This window comes from Phoxinus phoxinus (assembly GCF_949152265.1).
Source record: "Phoxinus phoxinus genome assembly, chromosome: 16".
Lineage (NCBI taxonomy): Eukaryota > Metazoa > Chordata > Actinopteri > Cypriniformes > Leuciscidae > Phoxinus > Phoxinus phoxinus.
This window is the reverse complement of record NC_136891.1, coordinates 28,749,572-28,770,161: the sequence shown is the minus strand read 5'-3', so window position 1 is coordinate 28,770,161 and position 20,590 is coordinate 28,749,572. Positions and strand designations below refer to the sequence as shown.

At 36.5% G+C, this 20,590-nt stretch overlaps 3 protein-coding genes across 3 annotated transcripts in view; 1 reads left to right on the top strand and 2 right to left on the bottom strand.

Moving 5' to 3' along the window:
• The window catches only part of fryl (furry homolog, like), a 96,315-nt gene extending 87,007 nt beyond the window's left edge, over positions 1–9,308 (bottom strand). Inside the window, exon 1 of the mRNA XM_079584367.1 lies at positions 9,037–9,308. The gene's annotated coding sequence lies outside the window, so the exon portion shown is untranslated. The remainder of the gene's footprint in view (positions 1–9,036) is intronic.
• A 940-nt stretch (positions 9,309–10,248) lies between these two features.
• Positions 10,249–15,029, top strand: ociad1 (OCIA domain containing 1). The gene is made up of 8 exons (XM_079584372.1): positions 10,249–10,510; positions 10,694–10,778; positions 10,958–11,011; positions 11,722–11,769; positions 11,902–12,022; positions 12,244–12,473; positions 12,646–12,798; positions 14,000–15,029. Exons 1-8 carry the CDS (start codon positions 10,451–10,453, stop codon positions 14,035–14,037), a joined length of 789 nt encoding a protein of 262 aa, XP_079440498.1. The 5' UTR covers positions 10,249–10,450; the 3' UTR covers positions 14,038–15,029.
• Positions 15,030–16,436: 1,407 nt separating this feature from the next.
• Positions 16,437–19,818, bottom strand: ociad2 (OCIA domain containing 2). The gene is made up of 7 exons (XM_079584373.1): positions 19,620–19,818; positions 18,582–18,675; positions 17,681–17,734; positions 17,221–17,268; positions 16,954–17,098; positions 16,767–16,849; positions 16,437–16,499 (listed from the first exon to the last, which is right to left on the bottom strand). The coding sequence occupies exons 1-6, from the start codon at positions 19,779–19,781 to the stop codon at positions 16,768–16,770; spliced, it is 585 nt and encodes a 194-aa protein (XP_079440499.1). The 5' UTR covers positions 19,782–19,818; the 3' UTR covers positions 16,437–16,499; position 16,767.
• Positions 19,819–20,590: the final 772 nt, after the last annotated feature.

The following is a 20,590-nucleotide window of genomic DNA, read 5'->3' as shown; positions in this document are numbered from 1 at the left end:
ACTTCTTGGAGCAGATGATCAGAGAAAGCAGGCTACAGTAGCAACTGTCAGCCAAGTACAATGACACACACATTCACAACCAATCTTCCTCTTCTAACGCCACATGCAAGATACGAATAGTTCATATAACTTCCCGTTTCACCCAAACAGACACACACAAAAAAAGAACTAGACACTCACCAAGCTTCACCTTCCAAAAAAATAAAAATAATATCGCACCCTATTGGCTATATATACCAATTTACAAAACGCTTCATACCAGAGACCCTCAAATATTTCACACATAATAAACATTCACGTCTCTCACTTACGTAAAATTTTTCAATAAGTCATTAAGACAGTCTTTATGAGTAATAACAACCCCAACAGAACACACAGACAAAAAGAGCTACTTTCCCAGGACAAGGAGGGGCTTGTTTTCTTTGGCAAGGCCAAGGGCCAGAGCCTGAAACCAAGCAGTAACAGAGGAAAGAGTGTCCAGAGCAGAGTTAACATGAAGAAAAAGAGAACACGCATACAAACACACCACAGAACAACAGTGTAGGACATCGATCAAACTCTAACGATACGATGCCACAAGTAAAATATCGATATGAGGTACCTTTATTTTCACACTCTCCACATCCTCATTTAACGTCCGTTTATGCATTTCCACCAAAGCACACATTTTTGTTTACTCGCCATACTGTCTGCCTGTGTGTCAGATTGCGAATGCAATGCAGCAACAAAGCGATAAAAAGTTGTAGCAGCGATAAAAAGAACAACCGAAAACTTTGTGCCTGCTGTCGGACGTAAATTGTGGGTTTGGAAACATTTTGTATTTGTGAAAACAGATAGGCAGGCAAAGAAACCCCATGTTATTTGTAAACGTTGCCAGTACCAGCTGAAATACTACAAACTTGTCAGCGCATCGGAAAAGGAAACATGGAATTGAGGAAAGTACTTTGGCTGACAAAAAACAGCCTCTGTCACATCCCATGATGAACTTTTTTGCCCAGACATCGGCCCACAACTCCAAAAGAGCAACTAGTATTACGTCCAATCCCTCCGATCCCACACCTAAAAAGAAGTATACTCATCCACACTTTTTGACTAGTAGACTGCTAGACTATACACACAACCACAGTATACCAGTTTGGAAGGTGGTGCTTTTATTTCCTTTTTAAGGTTTTCTTCCAAGTCCACACTTTGGTGACACAGTGTTGCATGATGGGCAGTTGGGTAGTAGTCAGCCATGAAGACACAATAGGGATGGGCATTTTTTCTTTTCTTTTTTTCTTTTCGATGGGGGGAAGGGGTACATCCGTCATGGTGCTCATTCAAATATTTGAATTAAAACACGGATATGAAATTAATGTTGACAATTGACAAATCTTGTCTGCTAGATTATCATTAATGCATCAATGTAAAAGGAATAGCTGCATGAGGTGAAGCTGAAGAGTGAATGAACACCAGTAAACTGAAGTACTCTATATGACGTCATATATGAGATTCATCAGATATCCTAGATACACAACATAAACGTTACTGTGGCAAGCAGGGCGGGGCCGAGAGCCATGTGAACTGAACAGAGCAAGACCTTGTATCTCTTGAGATGAGATGAGTCGAGAGAGGACCAGGCCTGGACCACTCTCGTTCTTCACTGTCGTCACTCTTCCTTATATCCATCCGGAGCTCCTCCGTGAGATACGAGGCCTTTGTGGCGCACAGGTGACAGCAATCGCTCCACCGGTCTTGCTCCGTTCTCATGGCTCTCAGCCCCACCCTGCTTGGCACAGTTACATTACGACTTGTATCTGCACAAAACTGAATGAGTCTACAATGTTTGAAGTCCAAAGGCTTCACGATCTATGCATTTTAATTTGGGTAGGACTGGGCAATATGGCCCAAAAAAACATATCTCAGTATTTTATGGCTGAAGTCTTTTCTACTTGGATTTAAAAAAAAATCTGTATTTATTAAAAAATATATATATATTACATCCTGCCCAATATTGTCCTATATGTTTTTGCCTTTTATTAGGATAGGACAGTAACTAGACAGAAAGTGGTGTGGGAGAGTCATTATTTAAAAAATGACTCTTTTACGCCTGATGTTTTTCACGTCGGTGTGCATACTACTCACATTTGCACCCTTTGTTTAGTCACGAGGCTTTAAATGCCGGTGATAACAAACAATAACACTTGCCGATAATCGTCCAGGTGTGCACGAGGCTTAAGAGTTACTGCTATCATTAAAATACACTTGTAGGTAAAAATACACATTTTTGGGTGAACTAGGCCTATCCCTTTAACGCATTAATGCATGCAATTAATTCAAAATCCTTAACATGTTTTTTCTCCAATGATGACTGCATGTGGTGCAATATGACAAGAGTCCAGCTGACTGATCTGGACAGCAGATCACTGCCTAAGGGGAAATCAATCTACACACACATACAAGAATGAGGAACAGCCGAGTCTCAAATAAAAACAGGTCTATCTGTTTCCAAAGAGGTGACAGATCAGGAAGTGTTGATTAAGATATACACTGACAAAGAAGTGTGACAAAACATGTGAAATCAGAGAGCTAAATTTTAGGCATTTCCTTTTTTTCTGAATCCAGTGAATAGAGGTGGGCACGTTTTATTTATATTCCCACGCACAGAACAATAGAAAAACAGAACTAGTGCATTTTCACAAACACAAAACTTTTTTTTTTTCTCAGGCAGAACCACAATCCACAATCGTATCACTATTTTAAGAATATTTTGCATTGCAAGTCACTGAGCAGTACAGACAAAATAGTTTAAGAAAAAAGAATGACAGACCATTTAGGCCAAAGGCCAAAATATTATTTCACTTGATTGCATTTCATTATTTTATTTGTTTGATTAAAAACAAAGATGCAAATTATAAATTATGAAAAACGTTGCTTTCATTTTTTTCAGCTAGGTCTATTTAACAGTAGCCTGCATTGAAAACATTTTGGCTGCTGTCAAAATTAATCTTTGTTCCGCCCAAACATTTATTTGATCAGTTAATGTGATGATACCTGCTGTTCTGCAGTACTGGTACCCACTGATAGCTGGCTGCTTTAAAATTACCTTATGAGTGTTTGTTAGGGCTGGGACTGGGTAAAAAAATATATATAGATTTCTCGATTTTAAATGAACCAATATCGATTCTTAAATCCCTAGAATCGATATTTTAGTCTAGATGCTGTTTTCGGTTGATGAATGAACAGAACTTCGCAAAATCTATTTCAAGAAAAGTCTGTTCAATCTGCGGCATTTGCAACACCTCCGGGTAACTATTGCAGGCATCCAAGACCAAGTCTTATCTAATTGAATGGGGGAAACCTGAAATCTCATATTTCAAATAAGCAAAAACATCTGACATTAACTGTCCCATAAATGTTGTTTCTTATGCTCAAATATAGTTTAAAAAAGCGTATTTTTTAGGCTAGACCAGCCAATGCGCATGTGCAGTCAGAGATTGGCTCTTTTACTTAGAAGGCGGGATGTATTCCGCCATATTCCATATGTCACTATATAAAATCCAATTCTCAAATTGCACCCAATTCATCCATAATATAATAGATATCGGTAGGAGATAAAAATGAGCTCATAAATGACAACAGTCATTTTCTTTCATACAGCACCTTGAACGACAATGCAAATGAGCTCCAGAGCACATAAAACATTAAACTCATTCTTCCCGTAAAAGCTGATAAGAAACCTTTATAGACCAACGTTCAGACACATATGCAAACAAAATGCCATGTTTCTAAGGCCAAGCTGGTTGAAGAAAATCACCCGGCCAACTAGGTCATCGCTACCTTCGACCCTGAAACAAGATTAAACTTTTAGTTTCTCTCAGTTAGACTATGGCCATGGCTTTGCTTTTACCCAGATAATTGTGCAAGTCCTTTTATGATTAACAAAACAAAAACAAAAATCATAGACTGACAGACAGATTATAGGTTGGCAGCAGCTGCTGACTGCATTAGGGAGAGAAACAGTTCAGTCTGCTTTTATCTGCTCTGTAAATCTCCCTCTCTCTCATATGCTGATATTAGTAAGATTAATCCCCTGTCCTTGTCTTAACTATGGAGAAAGAACCAGACGGCAGAGATCATGCAAGCATGTATGAGATCAGAACATGAGCACTCTGTTGGGCAGAGAAGAAAATAACTGGTCAGGGTCGGACAGAACCGGCAGCCTGGACATTAATAATGCACTCTGTTCTCTGTGCATGCTGATAGAGTTTCCTCTACTGCAGTACTTCAAACCAGCACCCAATGCAAACTTTAGCACACAGCAGGGCTCAACAATAAGGTGGACCAATGCTCCAGGCCAGGCGATAAATCAGATCAAACTTTATGACAAATTTATGAAGTCTTTTTGTTCAACTGAAGTTAAGAACACATGCATGCAGATAATCACATAGTAAAGTGCATGTGCAGAACCCAGCTGTCAATTTGCCAGCTTATCCATTTATGAATTCCTAGGATTCGTCCCTAACAGATTACATTTTTATGAATAACCCTCACGTCATTTGTCTATAATATAACAGAGTCTTTTATCTAGAAGAATGCTGTGTTCATTTTCTTGCCAACCTCAGCGAGACAGCTGATCTGCGGTGTCACAACACCAAGCTCTAAGCACAGTAGGCGTATGGAAAATATGGTCATGACAGTCATCCCCAGCGTTCGCCGGCCTGCCGAATACAAGGGTCTGTGTCGGTTCACTTAACAAATGCAATTACGTAACACTCCTGAAGGGCACAAGTGGCCAGGGGCTAAACGATGTCTGATTATTTCATTTCTGTTGGGAAAAAAGATGGGCCATTAAAATGTCCCTTTCATTTGTGGTCAAATCCAGCTCTGTAAGGCCCGAGTTCCAAAATGCCCACGTGCATTAATTTGCCACCTACACCAGACTGTCCGGCCCCACTCCTACAAGACCCTTTATACTGCACCAGACAACAGAAGATTCGAAATGAAAAGCCCTCACTGTTTTGGATTCTTGTTTGGTTTCTAAAGCACAAAAAAGAAGTGAAGAATATGTTTCACATACCATGCAAACATGCAAAACACGTCTGTAATGTAAGCTGGCCTATATTATGTTTTCTAATTGCAGCTGTTGTGATTATGCCCTTAATAATGCATTAAACAAGAAGAGGGTGTTCATGAGGGCGTAAAAACACTGCCACCTCAGGCAAGTTTAAATTTAAATTAGGATGGAGTTTCATCCCTTTCCCCTCCCTTCTAAGTGACAAAATGATCCCATGGGATTACAACTAGGCTAGATTGCACTGTATATCTCTTTCATTTATGTGGAACTAATTAGCAAGGGCGTTAGTTCCACTGAAGAGGCAATGATTGAGAAAACATCATAAACAAGGTAATTTAGGTTATCAATGCACAGTACAGTCACTAGGATGCTTGTGAAAAATTTAAAAGGAAAGAGTTCTTAAAATATTTAAACGGCTCACTGTGTAAATTGTCATATAGGGGCTGATCCTAACAGCAATGTACGGTATTGTTCATTAGATATATCAGATGGGAGTCATTAAGCACAATAAGCTGCGGAAAACAGCTGTCCCGAAGCGTGAGCACAGAAAGACGCCTCTCTGACCGTGTGCGATCCCCAATTCAGTTCTCTTTTGTGGTTTATTGCACTTGAACAGTCAAATACACAGTATTGTCAAAATGCCTGTCTTGGCGAGTATTCATGTAAACACACAGTCTGTTATATCTTAACGTAAACAATTGGGAAAGAAATCAGATTCGGAGCAATAGGATCCGTGCATTAGGTCTTAAAGTAACAGCAGCCTAATACAGTGTACCTGCTGCTGTCTGTCAAACAACAAAAGAAAATCACTCACTGCTCTTGACTGAATAACTTTTGTTGCTTTATTATGAATCAAGTATATTTAATTAATGTAAAGACAATGCAGTGTTACTAGTTTTACATTTGATTATTCAGTTTCTGTATAGTTTTTTACTTGAGTGCTACTGTTAAATACATCTTATGTAAGCATATCTGAAAAACTTAAAGCACTGTTTATCTCATTTGTATCTTTGTTTTATTGTATTTGTTCTATTGTTTGTAATTTGCCTCATTGTTCCCATTTTCATTTTTTTTAAAAAGATCATTTAAAATAACTAATCGTCCATCCCCTATAGTTTCAATTATTTTGTTTATTTACCTGGATGTTCTTGAGGTCTTAACTATATATTATCCAAAGTTGTTGGTATTTAAAAAGACATTGTCAGATATGTGACATTACTTTTATGTAATACTAAAACACTGCTTTTCAGAAGTTGTAGTGATGCTTTCATTTCCCAGAAAGAATGTGAAACACATATTGTTTATATAATTTTCAGGTTTCAATATAATTTACATTTATTTTACACACTTAAAGCAATATTGTATTGCATTTCGAATATCGCATTATTTAACAAGTTATCTTGTTATCTCAAGCTATGGGATATCGCATTTTGTTTTCAATATTGTGCAGCCCTGTACATTTATTTATATTTATATTTATATATATATATATATATATATATATATATATATATATATATACACACACACAAATATACACGCTACTGTTCAGATGTTTAGGGTCAGTAAGATTTTTTTTACGGTTTCTTTTGCCTCTTATGCTTACCTAGGCTGCATTTATTTGATAAAATATACAATAAATATAGGAAAAACAACTATTGTAAAATATTATTGAGCCATTACGTGTCAAATACACCAAATTTCAGAAACTTCCCCAGCTCAAATTTTAGATTTTGTTAATATTGTTTCTGAAGAAAGACAAACAGCGATGAAACCCAAATTACATGAGGGTAAAAAATGCCTTTAGATGGCAGCATTTTATTTGTACACATAGGTCTATTAGTAAAATCTGTTGACTTTAGTAATGTTTGTTTGCATTATATGACAATGGTTGTTTGGCAATGGCAGTTCAAAACTGGGAAAAGGCACCTCTTGTGTTTTTTGCCCTAAATTTCTAAGTTTGCATGCCCAAGAAAGTATTATTAAAGATTTGTTAATACCCTTTTAGATTTTGGCTTTCAACAAACTTTTCTTTTGGTATCCATTTGGTTTAATTGCAGAGATATTGGGATCTCAATATTGCTCAATAGAAAATTGCTAAATAGTACACATTTTCAGTGGTCAAAAACCAAATGTCGGTCACTTTTCATACATCTGATACTTTTTTCTTTCTAAAGAACAAATAATGTTGAAATTTGAAATGTTTCATCGTTGTTTTCAATCAAAACAGTTGCATAAAACATACCTGTCTGAGTGCCAAAAATACTGTTTTTCCAAAGTTTATGAGCCTGTTTTCTATTTTATTCTATTTTAAAATTCAATTAAATATTGTAACAGCAAAGCTTAATTTCCGTAACAATGTAAATGTTTTAAATCTGCCACTTTTAATCAATTTAATGCATATTTGCTTAATAAAAATATAATTTTATTTTTTAAATTCTTACTGACCCCCAAACTTTTTTATGGTAGTGTTTTATTAAATTAATTATAATAACTTCATTTGAAATTTAAACAAGCATTGTTTACATTTAATATATTCATATTTATACTAATACTAAGCTTTTTCAATTCTATAGCATATTTGTTTTTGGCATCAAAAATAATTTCACTGCTACTGGTCTCCATTATACGATTTTTGTAATATAGGCTAACTTAACCGAGTAGATAACTCCATTTAAAAGGCCTTTTGGTTCTGATGCCGGAGTTCATTGAAGCATGCAGAGATTTCAGATTCATATACATTTCTACATCTATACGTCAAGATTTAGGACCATAAACTGAAAGAAGGACGTCAAGTCAAAGTCAAGTCAAGTCATCTTAATTTATATACCGCTTTTAACAATGTAGATTGTTTCAAAGCGGCTTTACAGTGATAAATGGATAATTTAACATAACAGAGATTGTTTTGGCTTCATAGCGGTTCTTGAATAAAGATATTTTCCAGCTAAAGGACGTCCAAGTATTTAACACCAATGCAAATCCCCACTACTGTTTACAAGAGACACACTACTGTCAATACACTCAGAGCATCATGTACAGCAGTAAGCAGGAAGAGTTCACACTCCTCTCAAAGCTGTGATCAGGAGTGTGAACTCTTCTCTGCTCACTGCTGAACATGCTGCTCTCACACCAAATGCTGAGAGGCTGGCTGGGACACTAGAGTTGTTAACATCATTTATGACTCATGCACATGTTTGCATAAGGCACGCAATAAACATCACTGAGCCTTTCAAGTGACAGATTTTATTAGATGGACAAGATAAAGGGAAAAGAGGTAGTCTGTATTGAACAAAGCCATGTCTGCAGATTAATAACTCCATCACTAACAGCTTTGGGGTTTGTACTACAATTTCGTACTTTTTTGTAATGAAAGGAAATGAAAGAGAAAGCAAATTAAAATATCTTTCAATGCCAACCTGGTGGTTTCAAACCAGTTGAGCTGTTGTCAATGAACTTGGTGGGTTTTAAAACACAGCTTAGTAACATCCTGTAACTAATACCGCAAATCTTTATATGGGGACTGATATTTCCTTCAAACTACAGGCTTATAACGGTCTCCCTTCAGTCAACCTTTCATACGTTTTTCAAAAGACACATTTCTCACGTTTTTTCTGATTGGTTAAACGTAGTGTTGTCTCACAAAACCCTATAAAAAGTCACCGAGTGGACTGTGCATTGAGACGTATGCTTCATATGGTCTGGTTAACTCATGTACGTCACCAATGATGTCCAAAAACGCTGTCTAGGTAGACAGCCCACTGGGTTTTGTGACACAGCCACTGACTCCTCATCTCTTCGCTTCAAATGCAGGTCAACATAACATAACTTGACTACCAACTGCAACTGATAATAATATCCCACCAGGGAAAGTGCATCCGATAAGACAACCGATAAGCGTTAAAAGTGAGAGCTGGCCCTCTCGGTCTTAAATTAGACGTGGGTTATTTGAGGTTAGTCAAAAAGAATTCGGCCCTTCTTACCTTTTTAGAGCAGCTGCGCTTTTCCTCGTCAGTTAGCCTGCTCGCGCTAGCGCTGAAACCCGATGGCTCTTTCCGAAAGATGACGAGACCAACTCGAGCTTTACAATAACAACATTTTACATCCGTTGAACTCTAACGTTCAATCCTATAGCTAATCTTCTCGCTCTTTTTTTAGCAAAACACCTAAAAACTCGACGAATGACAACGTGCCCACCTCCCTGTCTAACAGATTGGAGCAGCGCTGGCTAACGGCTTTGACAATCCGCTCTTCTGATAGGGGAGCTGCGGTGTCAAGATTGCGGAACTAAGCCCCGCCCCGTGCTCAAAGCAATGAATGCACTGTATTCACACGCTTAACAAACGGACCATTCTATTTGCTGACTCAGCCATCAATCAAACTCGTACTGCTACCGGATTGGCTGTAGCGCATGATTCTGTGATAATTTCCTCGGTTTTTTCAAAATACACGTTCGTACACTGCGTATAAGTACATGACTAGAAAAAAAAATCAATACTTTTAGACCAGACCCCTCTGCTGTTCGTTGTTTATGGGGTTTACTTTTTCGTTGTGAGGTCAGTCGATAGATGATGCACTTAAATGGCTATTGACAAAACCCTAAAAGCGATTAATACTCATATTGACAGTTATTTCTCTGAAGGTGTCTAAATCATTTCACAAACATCTGTAACTTATCTGTTCAATTAATCTAATCTCGTTTCTTTCTTTTGTCAGACTACAGTATCAGTATTCAGTTAGGGTATAAGATAATAAATATTAGTAAGTGCTCGAGTTTATGGAATAATCAATACTTTAACATATGTTTACATGTACATATATGTTTGTCTGAACGCTTTATATCTGATACTTTCTTTTTCTGTATCTTTTATTCATAAGAATAATAAACATATGAACTGACGTTCAATGTGATAGACGTACATTAGGCTACAAATTAAACGTCGACAAATTCTTCATTAAATCTTATGAGAACAGCTCACATATACAGTCAAATTCACTCGCACGGGTGAAAAAACAAATATTTAGATTATGATAGTTAATGTTTTGTTTCTTTCATATTCGTCAATTACAATTGGTAATTGCATTTATCGACGCAGAATTTACAATAAAGCATTCTAAATCAAATTAATATTTATACAGAAAGCAAAGAATAAAATAAACAACCGTTAAAAATAATATCTTTCCAATATTTTGAGGTGTTGTGAGATTTTTGTTGGGTGCTTCCGGCTTAACTCCTGTACTTCCGGGTTAGTGTTGTTGCTGATGTGATAAGAGTCGACTGGAGGTCATGTAATAAAGTGTGTCGTTGTGTCTTGTTGACTAGTTATCCGCGTAATCCTATGGATACTGCAAAAACAATATTGCTTTAGTAATCGCACTGTGCCTCGTGAATCAGTCATGTCGCAAGCATCGTCTGGATTCACTCCGGATGCTCAAGTCCCACATGCGTCCAGTAAGGTAGGCAATAAATTCACCTGACATTGTTTATAAACCAAATATTCTCTCTCTACTGTTGTATCTCATGCAGAAGTACTTCCAATGCAAAGTGTGTGCTCGGTTTTCTGTTTACATGATCAATTAGATCGTTGGTAGGGAACTTTCAGAGAGTTTCCTTCCTCACGCATAGTTTTGTCTTCTCAGGGTCCTTTGGGGGGTGGTTACGTTCCCAATGATGAAGAGAAGCGTGTCTTCAGAGAGTGCAATTCAGAAAGCTTGTGGTACAGATGTGAGTAGTATACTGGACATTGACTGTTATTCAGCAAAGCGTTGTTTTAGCGTTCCTTTATTTTATTTTTTACTTTGCCAGGTATTGTCTCAAGAGGCTTTGTCTTTGCCTCTGATGAGAAAATACTTGACACAAGAAAAAGAGACTTGTGAACATGTCTGCTCTCTTATTATTTGCAGCCTTGCCATTTTCCGCTATTGCAATGGGAGTCACTCAGGTAATGGTATCAAGAGGTAAGCTCAAGTCCAATATTTCAGTTTCTTTTTATTTGTTCCAATTGTCATAGAAAACCTAGAATTGTAGGAACTGGAAAAGTCATGGAATTAATGAAATCTTAAAAAGTAATGGGAAGTTCTATAGGCAATATAATTTTTCCCCTAGATATGCTATAGCTAGAAATTGCTCTTGAAAGTGTTCAATCTTAATTATAATGATTTTAGTTATTAAAAATAACTATAAAAGTTAGGTAGAAGTCATGGAAATTTTAAGGATATTTCAACCAAAAATAGAAATTTTCATTATTTGTTGTTGTTCCAAACCCATTAGACTTTCATGCATCTTTGAAACACAAATTAAGATATTTTTAATGAAACCTGATGGACTTCTGTCCCTACATTGAAAGTCCATTCCACCCAAACTTTGATACTTCAAAATGTTCATAAAGATATCCATATAAATAAAGGAATCCATATGAATCGAGTGGTTTAATCCAAGACTTCTAAAGACACATTATCGCTTTATACTATGAACAGATTTAATTTAGTTTTTTTATTCACATATGGACATTGCTCAACATGCATACATAGAGCACATCAAAAATGGAAGCCAACATTTTAAGGGTTAGGAATGACATGAGGTAGAATAAATGGACAGAAATGTTATTCTTCTTTAATCTGTAAAAAGGTTTGAAAAAAAATATTGTATTGTTATCATTTATCCCCAGGAATAGTTGCTGCATCACCCCGATTTGGCTCTCTTCCAAAAGTTGCCAGTGAGTATCAAGAACAACAGCCGGTACAAGTTTTATAGAAAGACACTTAAAACCAAAGTTATATGAAGATGGAGGACTATTAAAAGGCAACATTTTCTCAAGTTCCACTGAATGTATGTGATTTTTATGCAGTTGCTGGCATATTTGGATACATTGGTGGGAAAATGTCTTACATGAGGGTCTGTCAAGAAAAGTTTAGGAAACTGGAGAACTCCCCACTAGGAGAGGCACTACGACAGGGACGTCCATCTGCGTAAGAACATGTTACATGCACAGCATTGCACACTTTTTCTTACATATTCATTTCTATATTTTGTTTTATATATATATATATACTTTTTTTTTTTTTTTTTTTTTCTAAAAATAGATTTTATCTAACATATCCTTTCAAACAAATATACATATTAAGTAATTCACTTAAGACAAGTAATTTTTACACACAATAATAATGCTTTTTTCTTTTTTCTTTTTAAGGACCAACCAGTCCGAATTTTCAGATATAAACGCATCAGAATCTCAACAGTCTGGTTCTGAGTCTGTTTCTCAACCTGCAACAGAAGTCAGTTCTATGCCTGAGAACCACAGCGATTACACAAGTGACTATACCTACAGCACCCCCTCCCAATCATACGACACCGCTCCTTTTAGTTCTGGATTCAGTGATTCTGGTCCCGTTAACATCAGGGATGATAATTCTTCTCAAGGTACTGCCACCCTTGCACATGACGACCAGAACAACATGTATAATCATACAAACTTCTATAAACAAATATAAATTTGTGTACAATTGGCAATGAGGAAGGACATTCGTCATTGAATAAGAATTTGTCATCTGATTGGTAGACGTTTAACAAGTAGTTTGCATTTATCCCAAAGCGCCGTTCTACCCAGATGAGGATGTGCCTAAGAAGAAGCCAGTGTTGTATGAGGAACTGCGTAGCAAGAACAGAGAGAACTATGAGGTCACTCTCACACAAAAAGCTGAAACACTGCTGAAACCACAAAGAGTGGTGACGCCACCTAAGGAGGGTGAGCTTCAGTAACTGATTTCCCTAAAATTTCTATAGCAACAATGATTTGTGAGACCTATAAGGATTCTAAAAGCCAGTCAAGTTATGAGTTGGCCTTGTCTTGTTGAATATTTAACATGTAAGTGTCAAAGCATCCATGAAATAATTCACAAACAGTTTTGTGTAGTTAAAGGGATAGTTCACTCAAAAATAAAAATACTGTCATCATTTACTCACACATGTAGTTCCAAACCTGTATGAATTTTTGAGAAAGAAGCACAAAAGAAGATATTTTGAAGAATGTCAGTAATCAAAACAGTTTTTTCCTACTATGGAAGTCAATGGCTACCATCAACTGTTTGGTTACCAACATTGTTCAAAATCATTTATTTTTAGCTCAACAGAAGAAAGAAACTCATACAGGTTTGGAACAACAACAATAATAAATGACATTATTTTTTATTTTTGGGTGAACTATACTTTTAATATTCCACTGTCATGACTGTTACATAATGATATGGCATCTGTATAAACATTGCCGTTAATAATTATTTGGTAAGTCTTTACTGTAAGGTTCCACTATATTAGTTAACATGAACTATCAACTAATAATACGTCTAAATATCAACACTTACTAATACATCATTCAAAATTTGTATCTTATAATATTATTTAATAGACCTTCCTGAGCAAACATGAAATAACAGTATTATTTTATTAACTAAATTTAATGAATATTAATAAATTCTGTAACAAATGTATTGCTCATTATTAGTTAATGCATTAAGTAAGGGTTAATGCCCGACGAGGTGTCCATTGTCAGGTATTAATGGACGACGGCGAGGTGTGAACCGTCCGGCGCGCAGCGGAGGTTGGTTGCCTCCGCCGAAGTCCATTAATACCTAACAATGGACACCTCAAAGGGCATTAACCCCGTTTATACCATGTTCACTTGCCAAATAACACATTTTAAAACATTAGGCTAGTTTATATTTTAATTAGTTTTACTATCGAAATCTAACGGTTTTAGAACTCCTTTACTAGGTGTCCTACATCACTTTTTAATGGACACCCTGCAGCCAATAAGAATCGAGTATTCACCCATGGTATAACCACTGTTAACTAATGGAACCTTTTTGTAAAATGTTAGCAATTATTTAATAATCTCAATGTCCTTGTATCTTTTAATCCATAAACCGGTTTCTTTCTTACCACTCCAGTTAAAAAGAACCAGTATGGAGATGCTTGGGAAGAGTAAGAGTGACCTGGAGAATCAACCGTCTGAAGAGCTCAAGATCCATACGCAGTGACTTCTGTGGAGTCGTCACGCCAGATCAGACCAAAAGCTGCAATCAAACGCTGAATTGAAGATGATTGTATTTTAAGGAGCAAAACTTAGTTTTGGAAATGAATGCAAACTTGTTAGAATAAAAATGCTTTTGATGGCATATGTGGTTTGAAAACAAATGTTTATCTTCTTGGCTTCTAGCTTTAAGTGGATTTAAGCTAAATCATTTTAACAAAGTATCAGTGTTTTATTGATTAGGACATTGTCCAAATATGCTTGGGATTTGTTAATAAATAAATATAAGTACTTTAGATACAACATTCGTCAATATAAACCCAGGAAAATGGGGATGGGAGAAAAGCGTCAAAGTTGATTTATCCACTGAAAATATAGTCCAGCCAACATTAAAAGCTGTGCACAAGTGACGATTATGACAGTGTTGTAGGTTATGACAGTAGAGGTGTTTAGACTTGGGACCCATGATAATAATGACATCATTCACTGATGTTGCAGTTATTACAGTCATGTCCTCTGAGCTGGAGATGAGAGAGAAAGATATACGTGTTCTGAGGTTTAAAGTATTTTTTATTTGTATTCTTTTGATTAAGATTCACAAATGTTAAATTCAATTAAAGCCTGTGACATCTGTAATTCATTCACTGTACTTTGAATCCTTGTTTGTGAAGGTAATTATATTAAAAAAGGAGTCTCAGATCTGGATGACTTCTCAAAAGGCATCTCTTTACTGTCATAAAATTGAACTGAAAACCTCCACTCCCTCTTTACTTAGTAAACAAAGAATCAGAAAAGTTGAGCAAATATTGGTTTATAACAAAATGAGGTTAGTCTCTTTCCTGGAGGAAGACTTGAGCTACTCCCGGATTAAATTGAGGTTTAAATCAAACCTACCATGAGGCAGATTTAATTTATGATTAACTTTGTTTCCCAAATAAGACATTGTTTTACTTAGATACATACAGTCATGGTCCGAGTTATTAGCACCCTTGGCAAATATGAACAAAAAAATCACAAAAACCGAACTTTTTAAGTAAAGTAAAACAACTGAAAATTTGTGAAGCTCAAAAATCTTTTGCTGCACATCAGAACTATATTATTTGGTTTTACTCATTGCGGTGGATGATTTAGGGAATTTAACCTTTTTGTTCCCTCATATTATTAGTCCTGTAAAACAGGAAGCCATGGCTGGACAATTGTACCCTTGTGTGCTAAAAATTTTAAATATGAATGGGAATATACTTCAGTGATTTTTCTCATAATAATTAGGGGTAGGCTACCAATTTAGGGTTTCCTATTGTATTGGCAACCTCTGTCTTGCTAATTCAGAATAGCACAGTTGGTTTTAAATTAATCTTGTTTATTTTATTTTACTTAATCTATATTTCAGAAAGCCATTTTTAAGCCACGATTAACTATTCTAGATTAAAGCCTACTTAGTCCTGTCTTAATTTAAACCCTGTCCGGGAAACTGCCCCTATAAGAATTTACAAAAAGCATTATGCTTATGAGGTGGATTCATTAGTAGGCTACCAGATTTAACACTAATTGAGAACATCTACGACAGCATAAATTCCTTATTGTTACATTGCTCCCTCAAATCCACCTCACGCATAAACACCACAACTATTAGTGCTAAAACATCGTTGCCATTTGACACACCTACTACTATGGCTCATTTCAATAAATAAACTAGTTGCACAAAGGTCTAATTAGCCAACAGCAGTGCATAGCTGCAGTGTCTTGGCGCCCCCTGCTGGTTAGTTAGTTTAAAGGTCCCATTATTGTCAAAACTGAAATTTCCTGGCTTTTTTCGTGATAACAGAGGTAATATACGTTTCAAAACAGTCAAGTTTTGACACAGACAAATGCACACAGCATTGCGTGCAGCAAATTCGGAGTCCGATTCGGAGTCTGAGTCCGGCTCGAACATATAAGGCAAAAGCCGAATAACATTTCCCTCTGCAATGTCCATCATTACAAGTGTATTATTTACATAGACAGTATGATTATTTACCTTACTTGTGAGCATCACCAAGCCACAGCAGGCTACAGAATACATGACCCTAGTTACCTGTGGTTGGCCTGGCCGTGCGTCACTCAGAAAACAACAGGCCAATCAGAAGAGAGGCTCATGAATATTAATTAGAAAGTACAAAATCGACCTGTTCTTGGCAGAGCTCTTGAGAAAGGAGCTGTAAAAATATATTGGGATGCTTTTTGGTACTTATACCGCAAATATATATTTTTAAGGACATCAAAACCTAAAATAAAACTTCAGATAGGTGTACAATATGGGACCTTTAAGGTCCATTCAAGATGATTTCAGCTGCGTCATTTTACAAAGAAGAAAACATTTTATAATTTTTTTATTAGAAAAAAAAATACATAGAGTGATGAGCAGTGTCCTGTTGATCCTGCAACAGAAAAACGAATATATTTACCTTTAGCCTTGATTACAGATATTGTTATCCTCATGAACAACGCCAGAGTGGCAGGTGTGGTTTAGCGTGCAGGTGTTGACTTAGGTGGATCTTTTGTGTTTAGATAGAGGGGTGTGTTTGGACGGGTGTGAGTGTGTGTGTGTGCGTGCGTGCGTGCGTGCGTGCGTGTGTGTGTGTGTGTGTGTGTGTGTGTGTGTGTGTGTGTGTGTGTGTGTGTGTGTGTGTGTGTGTTTTTAATACCTCAACTCTGAGTGGGTGCATTAGGCGCTTTTGAAGCTTGTGCTTCTTGTTGCTTGCACTTTTCACACACATGGATGCAGTGACTGTATAAAGGAAACCATGAACAGACATTACTAAAATTGATTTCAGTTCCCAGCATGCAACACGTCAATGACATCATGTATAATCCACACATTTTGATACTTACTTATGTCCAGGTCTATAGCCACCTGGTCCAAATCCAGAAGGACCAAAGCCTTTAGTGAACTCTGGTCCCAGTTTATTATTGAACTTCTCTTTGCAGGCCCCAACATAGGAAGCTTTGCCTACTGCATAACCCACAACACCCGCCACTGCAGAGGAAAGTACATTGATGAGTTTGTATTCCAGCTGTATATTGCCACTGTATCGATGATACAAAGCATGAATACTAATATGAGGTGGGAAATTACATTATTATTCAAAAGGGACTTACAAAGCAGTTTAGGGAAATACCCAAATCGCTTGGACTGTTTCCAGACACCTATAAAAGCAATAAATTACAAACTGGATTATCTGTTTTCAATTAATCCAAATTAAAAAAAGAAAAAAATCAGTGATTTAAAGACTTTATTGGGGCTGTTCATATACAGAATGCATTTTTCAATTCCATTGCTTTGCTTTTCCATTCTTGTTCTGTGTAAACAACATGAGCTGGAAATATTGCGGTAATCTCTGCACCCGTTAAAGTTACACTACCCTGCATCTGTCGTTTTAAACATAAAAATGTGTTCTGTGTGAACCCTATAGCTATTTAAAGAATAAGTGTTTCATTCATAAATGCATGACTGACAGACTGTTGTAACCAGTTTTTTGAGTACCGTTGCCCCTGAACTACGTCTAAAACCCAACAGCTTCGTGTAATGAATGCTTTTTCACATTAGACTGAATCTTACCGCTGTATATGAGACCACCAGTCACAGCCACGCTCCCGGTAGAGAGCGGAAGAGCTGTGGAGACATTAACAGGTCAGAGTTTAAAATACATTATGATTCCAAATTCAACATCTAAACCAAATGGTTCCAACACTCATTTGTGGAAATGATTCCCGCTCTCTGAAGGGGATGGTTTGATAAACCAAAGTGCACTGATGATGGAAAAATATAACTATCAATATCTCATATCTTAAATTTTTACCTTCATATTTGATTACATTGGAGAACTGGGTCACAGATCACTGTCAGCGGCAAACAACTGGCAGACTAAACTTGAGGCTTATGTTTCCCCCAACACAAACAGTGCTGGGTTAAACCAAATTCAAAACATAAGTACTAGATAATAAATGCACCACTGATTTACTCCATTGGCTCTTACTCCATTGGCTCGTGTATTCTCTCATTCTTGAAAATGCATGTACACACCTGTCAAATCCCTTTTTACCAAAGCAAACAGCCTGTGAAGATCATTCAGAGGGGAACCTCTCCTAAATGTTTTGACTTTTAAAGTATGCTACCCATCACCAAAGACATTATACAAATTGTGTAACTGAACTAAACAAAAACATCTTATCAGCTCTATTTCCATTAAAAGATTAGTTCACGTAAGTTCATAGCTCATTTACTCACTCTCACCCTTTTTTTGTTCTGTGCAACACAAAGATTTAGAAAAATGTCTGTTTTTGTTTCCCTTACAGTGGTAACCAAGACTACCAAATTCATTCAAAATATCTTCTTATGTTTTTAAAGAAAAAAGGACGTAATACAAGTTTGAAGCAACATGAAAGTTAATGATGATGGCATTTTCATTGTGGGTGAACTATCACTTTAAGGGATAGTATAAATGAGTAGATTTCTTTACCTCGATACCAGAAGCTCTCGGACTGACATTCCTTCCATATCTGCTTCATATCTTCCCTGGGAAAGCGTCGATCTGTTATGGGGCATTGGAATTGCTGTAATAGCATAAAGGTCAGAAAAAAAAGTAGTCCTGAATATTCCTCTCCTTTCAATGAACTTTAGCATACTAACATGCATTACTGCTGGTTAGATGACACAGGAACTTAAATGTATAAAGTTGGCTCAACAAAACATTGTTTGAAAGAACTTGTTTCATTCTTATTGTACAGACCTAAACTAATTCTGTGTAAATGTTAATTTAATTAACACAGTTTTATTCATTATTATCTGTAATGTATAGAATCAACTAACAAGAAGCTTTAGTATAATTGTTACTCACTCATTGAATCAAATAAACTCACTCCATATCGGCCCATAGCCTAAGCACAAGCACCACTCTTCAGCACAATGATAACCTCAAAATAATTAAAATAAATAAATAAAAATGTCCCAAATAACAGATTATTTTTAAACACCAACATGTTTTCCCTTCAGTGAAAAAAAAAAAGATTAATGTATAGTACCAACACAAATGGATTAAAAAACTCTTTTTTTTTTTTTCAGGAAGTCAACCAATTATCAAGCTATTTCCTATAATCAATCATGGTTCTTTCAAGCCAGGTGTCTGCTTTCAAAGGATATTCTGTAGGCTACATTTGAGGCTACATCTAAAATCTACAAAACCCAATTTACATATTTCTGTCTTTCTGTGTAAACATGGTGACCACCATACAGAAGATGCAGGCCTGGTATCACAAAGTGCAGTGAACACCTGGTTACTATCAGTCTACATGCTATCAACCGCATGAACATTGATCTGAACTTTCATATGCTGTACATGCATTTAACAAGCTATTAAACACTGACACAAAGAACACTGCTCTCCACCAAGACCCACATTAGTGCTAAATATCTTATTTTTTATTCAAAGTTAAAAGATACATGAATATTTAGCTGCAGTCTTCTTAACAGATAAACAAACCTCTCAACACTCTCATACCTTCCACCCGGGTTTTGTGTCCACCGGTCCTTCTGCTTCTGTACTCTGGTGTCCTTCTGTGGTCATGTCTTTTTCAGCCATCTTCCTCTCTTTTCTCTTTGTCTGTTCTGCTTCTTCTGTTTCTACTACGTCTTTCTGCTGTTTTTCTTTTGACATGCTCATTGAGCTCCTCCTCTCTATTCCTTAACTTTGTACATGCACCTCCCTTTGGGGGCAGTGCTGTGATGTAGTACAGAGGGCTACTTTCTGTGAACATTGTGGTTTCAACCCAAATGCAACGTCATGATTGCCCTGCAAATTACATGCACATGAACACTGTGCTATTTGAATTTAATCACTAAATTTAGTGTTTTTAGTTGAAACTGTGTATTTGAAATATGGATAAAAATATATGAACCTAATGATTTGATACTTTACCCAATTCTGCATGTTTTTTATAGCATCATGCTTAAAATACCTTAGAGTGCTGGTGTTTTACCAATGTCAAATGTCCCCTTTCAATGTCATTTGAGTTTTTTGAAGTGTGCCGATTTCCTGTTATGACACACACTCGTGTCAGCAACCTCACCTCTGTCCAACATTCACTGCCTACTCTGATAAATCTTTATCGCACAATTCCGCCCTAGATAGACGCACCCTTGGATATATTCACACCGCTACAATTCACTCTGTATCTGTCATTTTCATAAACTTGGAAGAATAAGGGTTATACATACTTGCACTGCTCAAAAATAATCTTTTAAACTTTAGCATTCGATACTCAAGTACTCAAGTAAATGTACTTTGTTACTGTCCACCTCTGGCTGTACTGGGATCTACAGGGCAAAGAGAAAAGACATTCAGAGGATTTCAAAAAATTAGACATATTATTGTCTATTAAAACATATACATTTCAATAGAAACAAATATTCAAAGTCACTGTTTTCATGTGTTGATATGGACGATGAGTGGTTATTTTCACAAGTGCTTTA

Bases quoted from the DNA above. Each gene is read 5' to 3' on its own strand.
- ociad1 (XM_079584372.1), top strand. From the start codon at position 10,451: ATGTCGCAAGCATCGTCTGGATTCACTCCGGATGCTCAAGTCCCACAT. The intron at 10,511-10,693 runs GTAGGCAATAAA...TTGTCTTCTCAG, and splicing joins TCCCACATGCGTCCAGTAAG to GGTCCTTTGGGGGGTGGTTA. The intron at 10,779-10,957 runs GTGAGTAGTATA...TATTATTTGCAG, and splicing joins AGAAAGCTTGTGGTACAGAT to CCTTGCCATTTTCCGCTATT.
- ociad2 (XM_079584373.1), bottom strand. From the start codon at position 19,781: ATGAGCATGTCAAAAGAAAAACAGCAGAAAGACGTAGTAGAAACAGAA. The intron at 18,676-19,619 runs GTATGAGAGTGT...ATGCTATTACAG, and splicing joins ACACAAAACCCGGGTGGAAG to CAATTCCAATGCCCCATAAC. The intron at 17,269-17,680 runs GTAAGATTCAGT...TTGCTTTTATAG, and splicing joins TGGTGGTCTCATATACAGCG to GTGTCTGGAAACAGTCCAAG.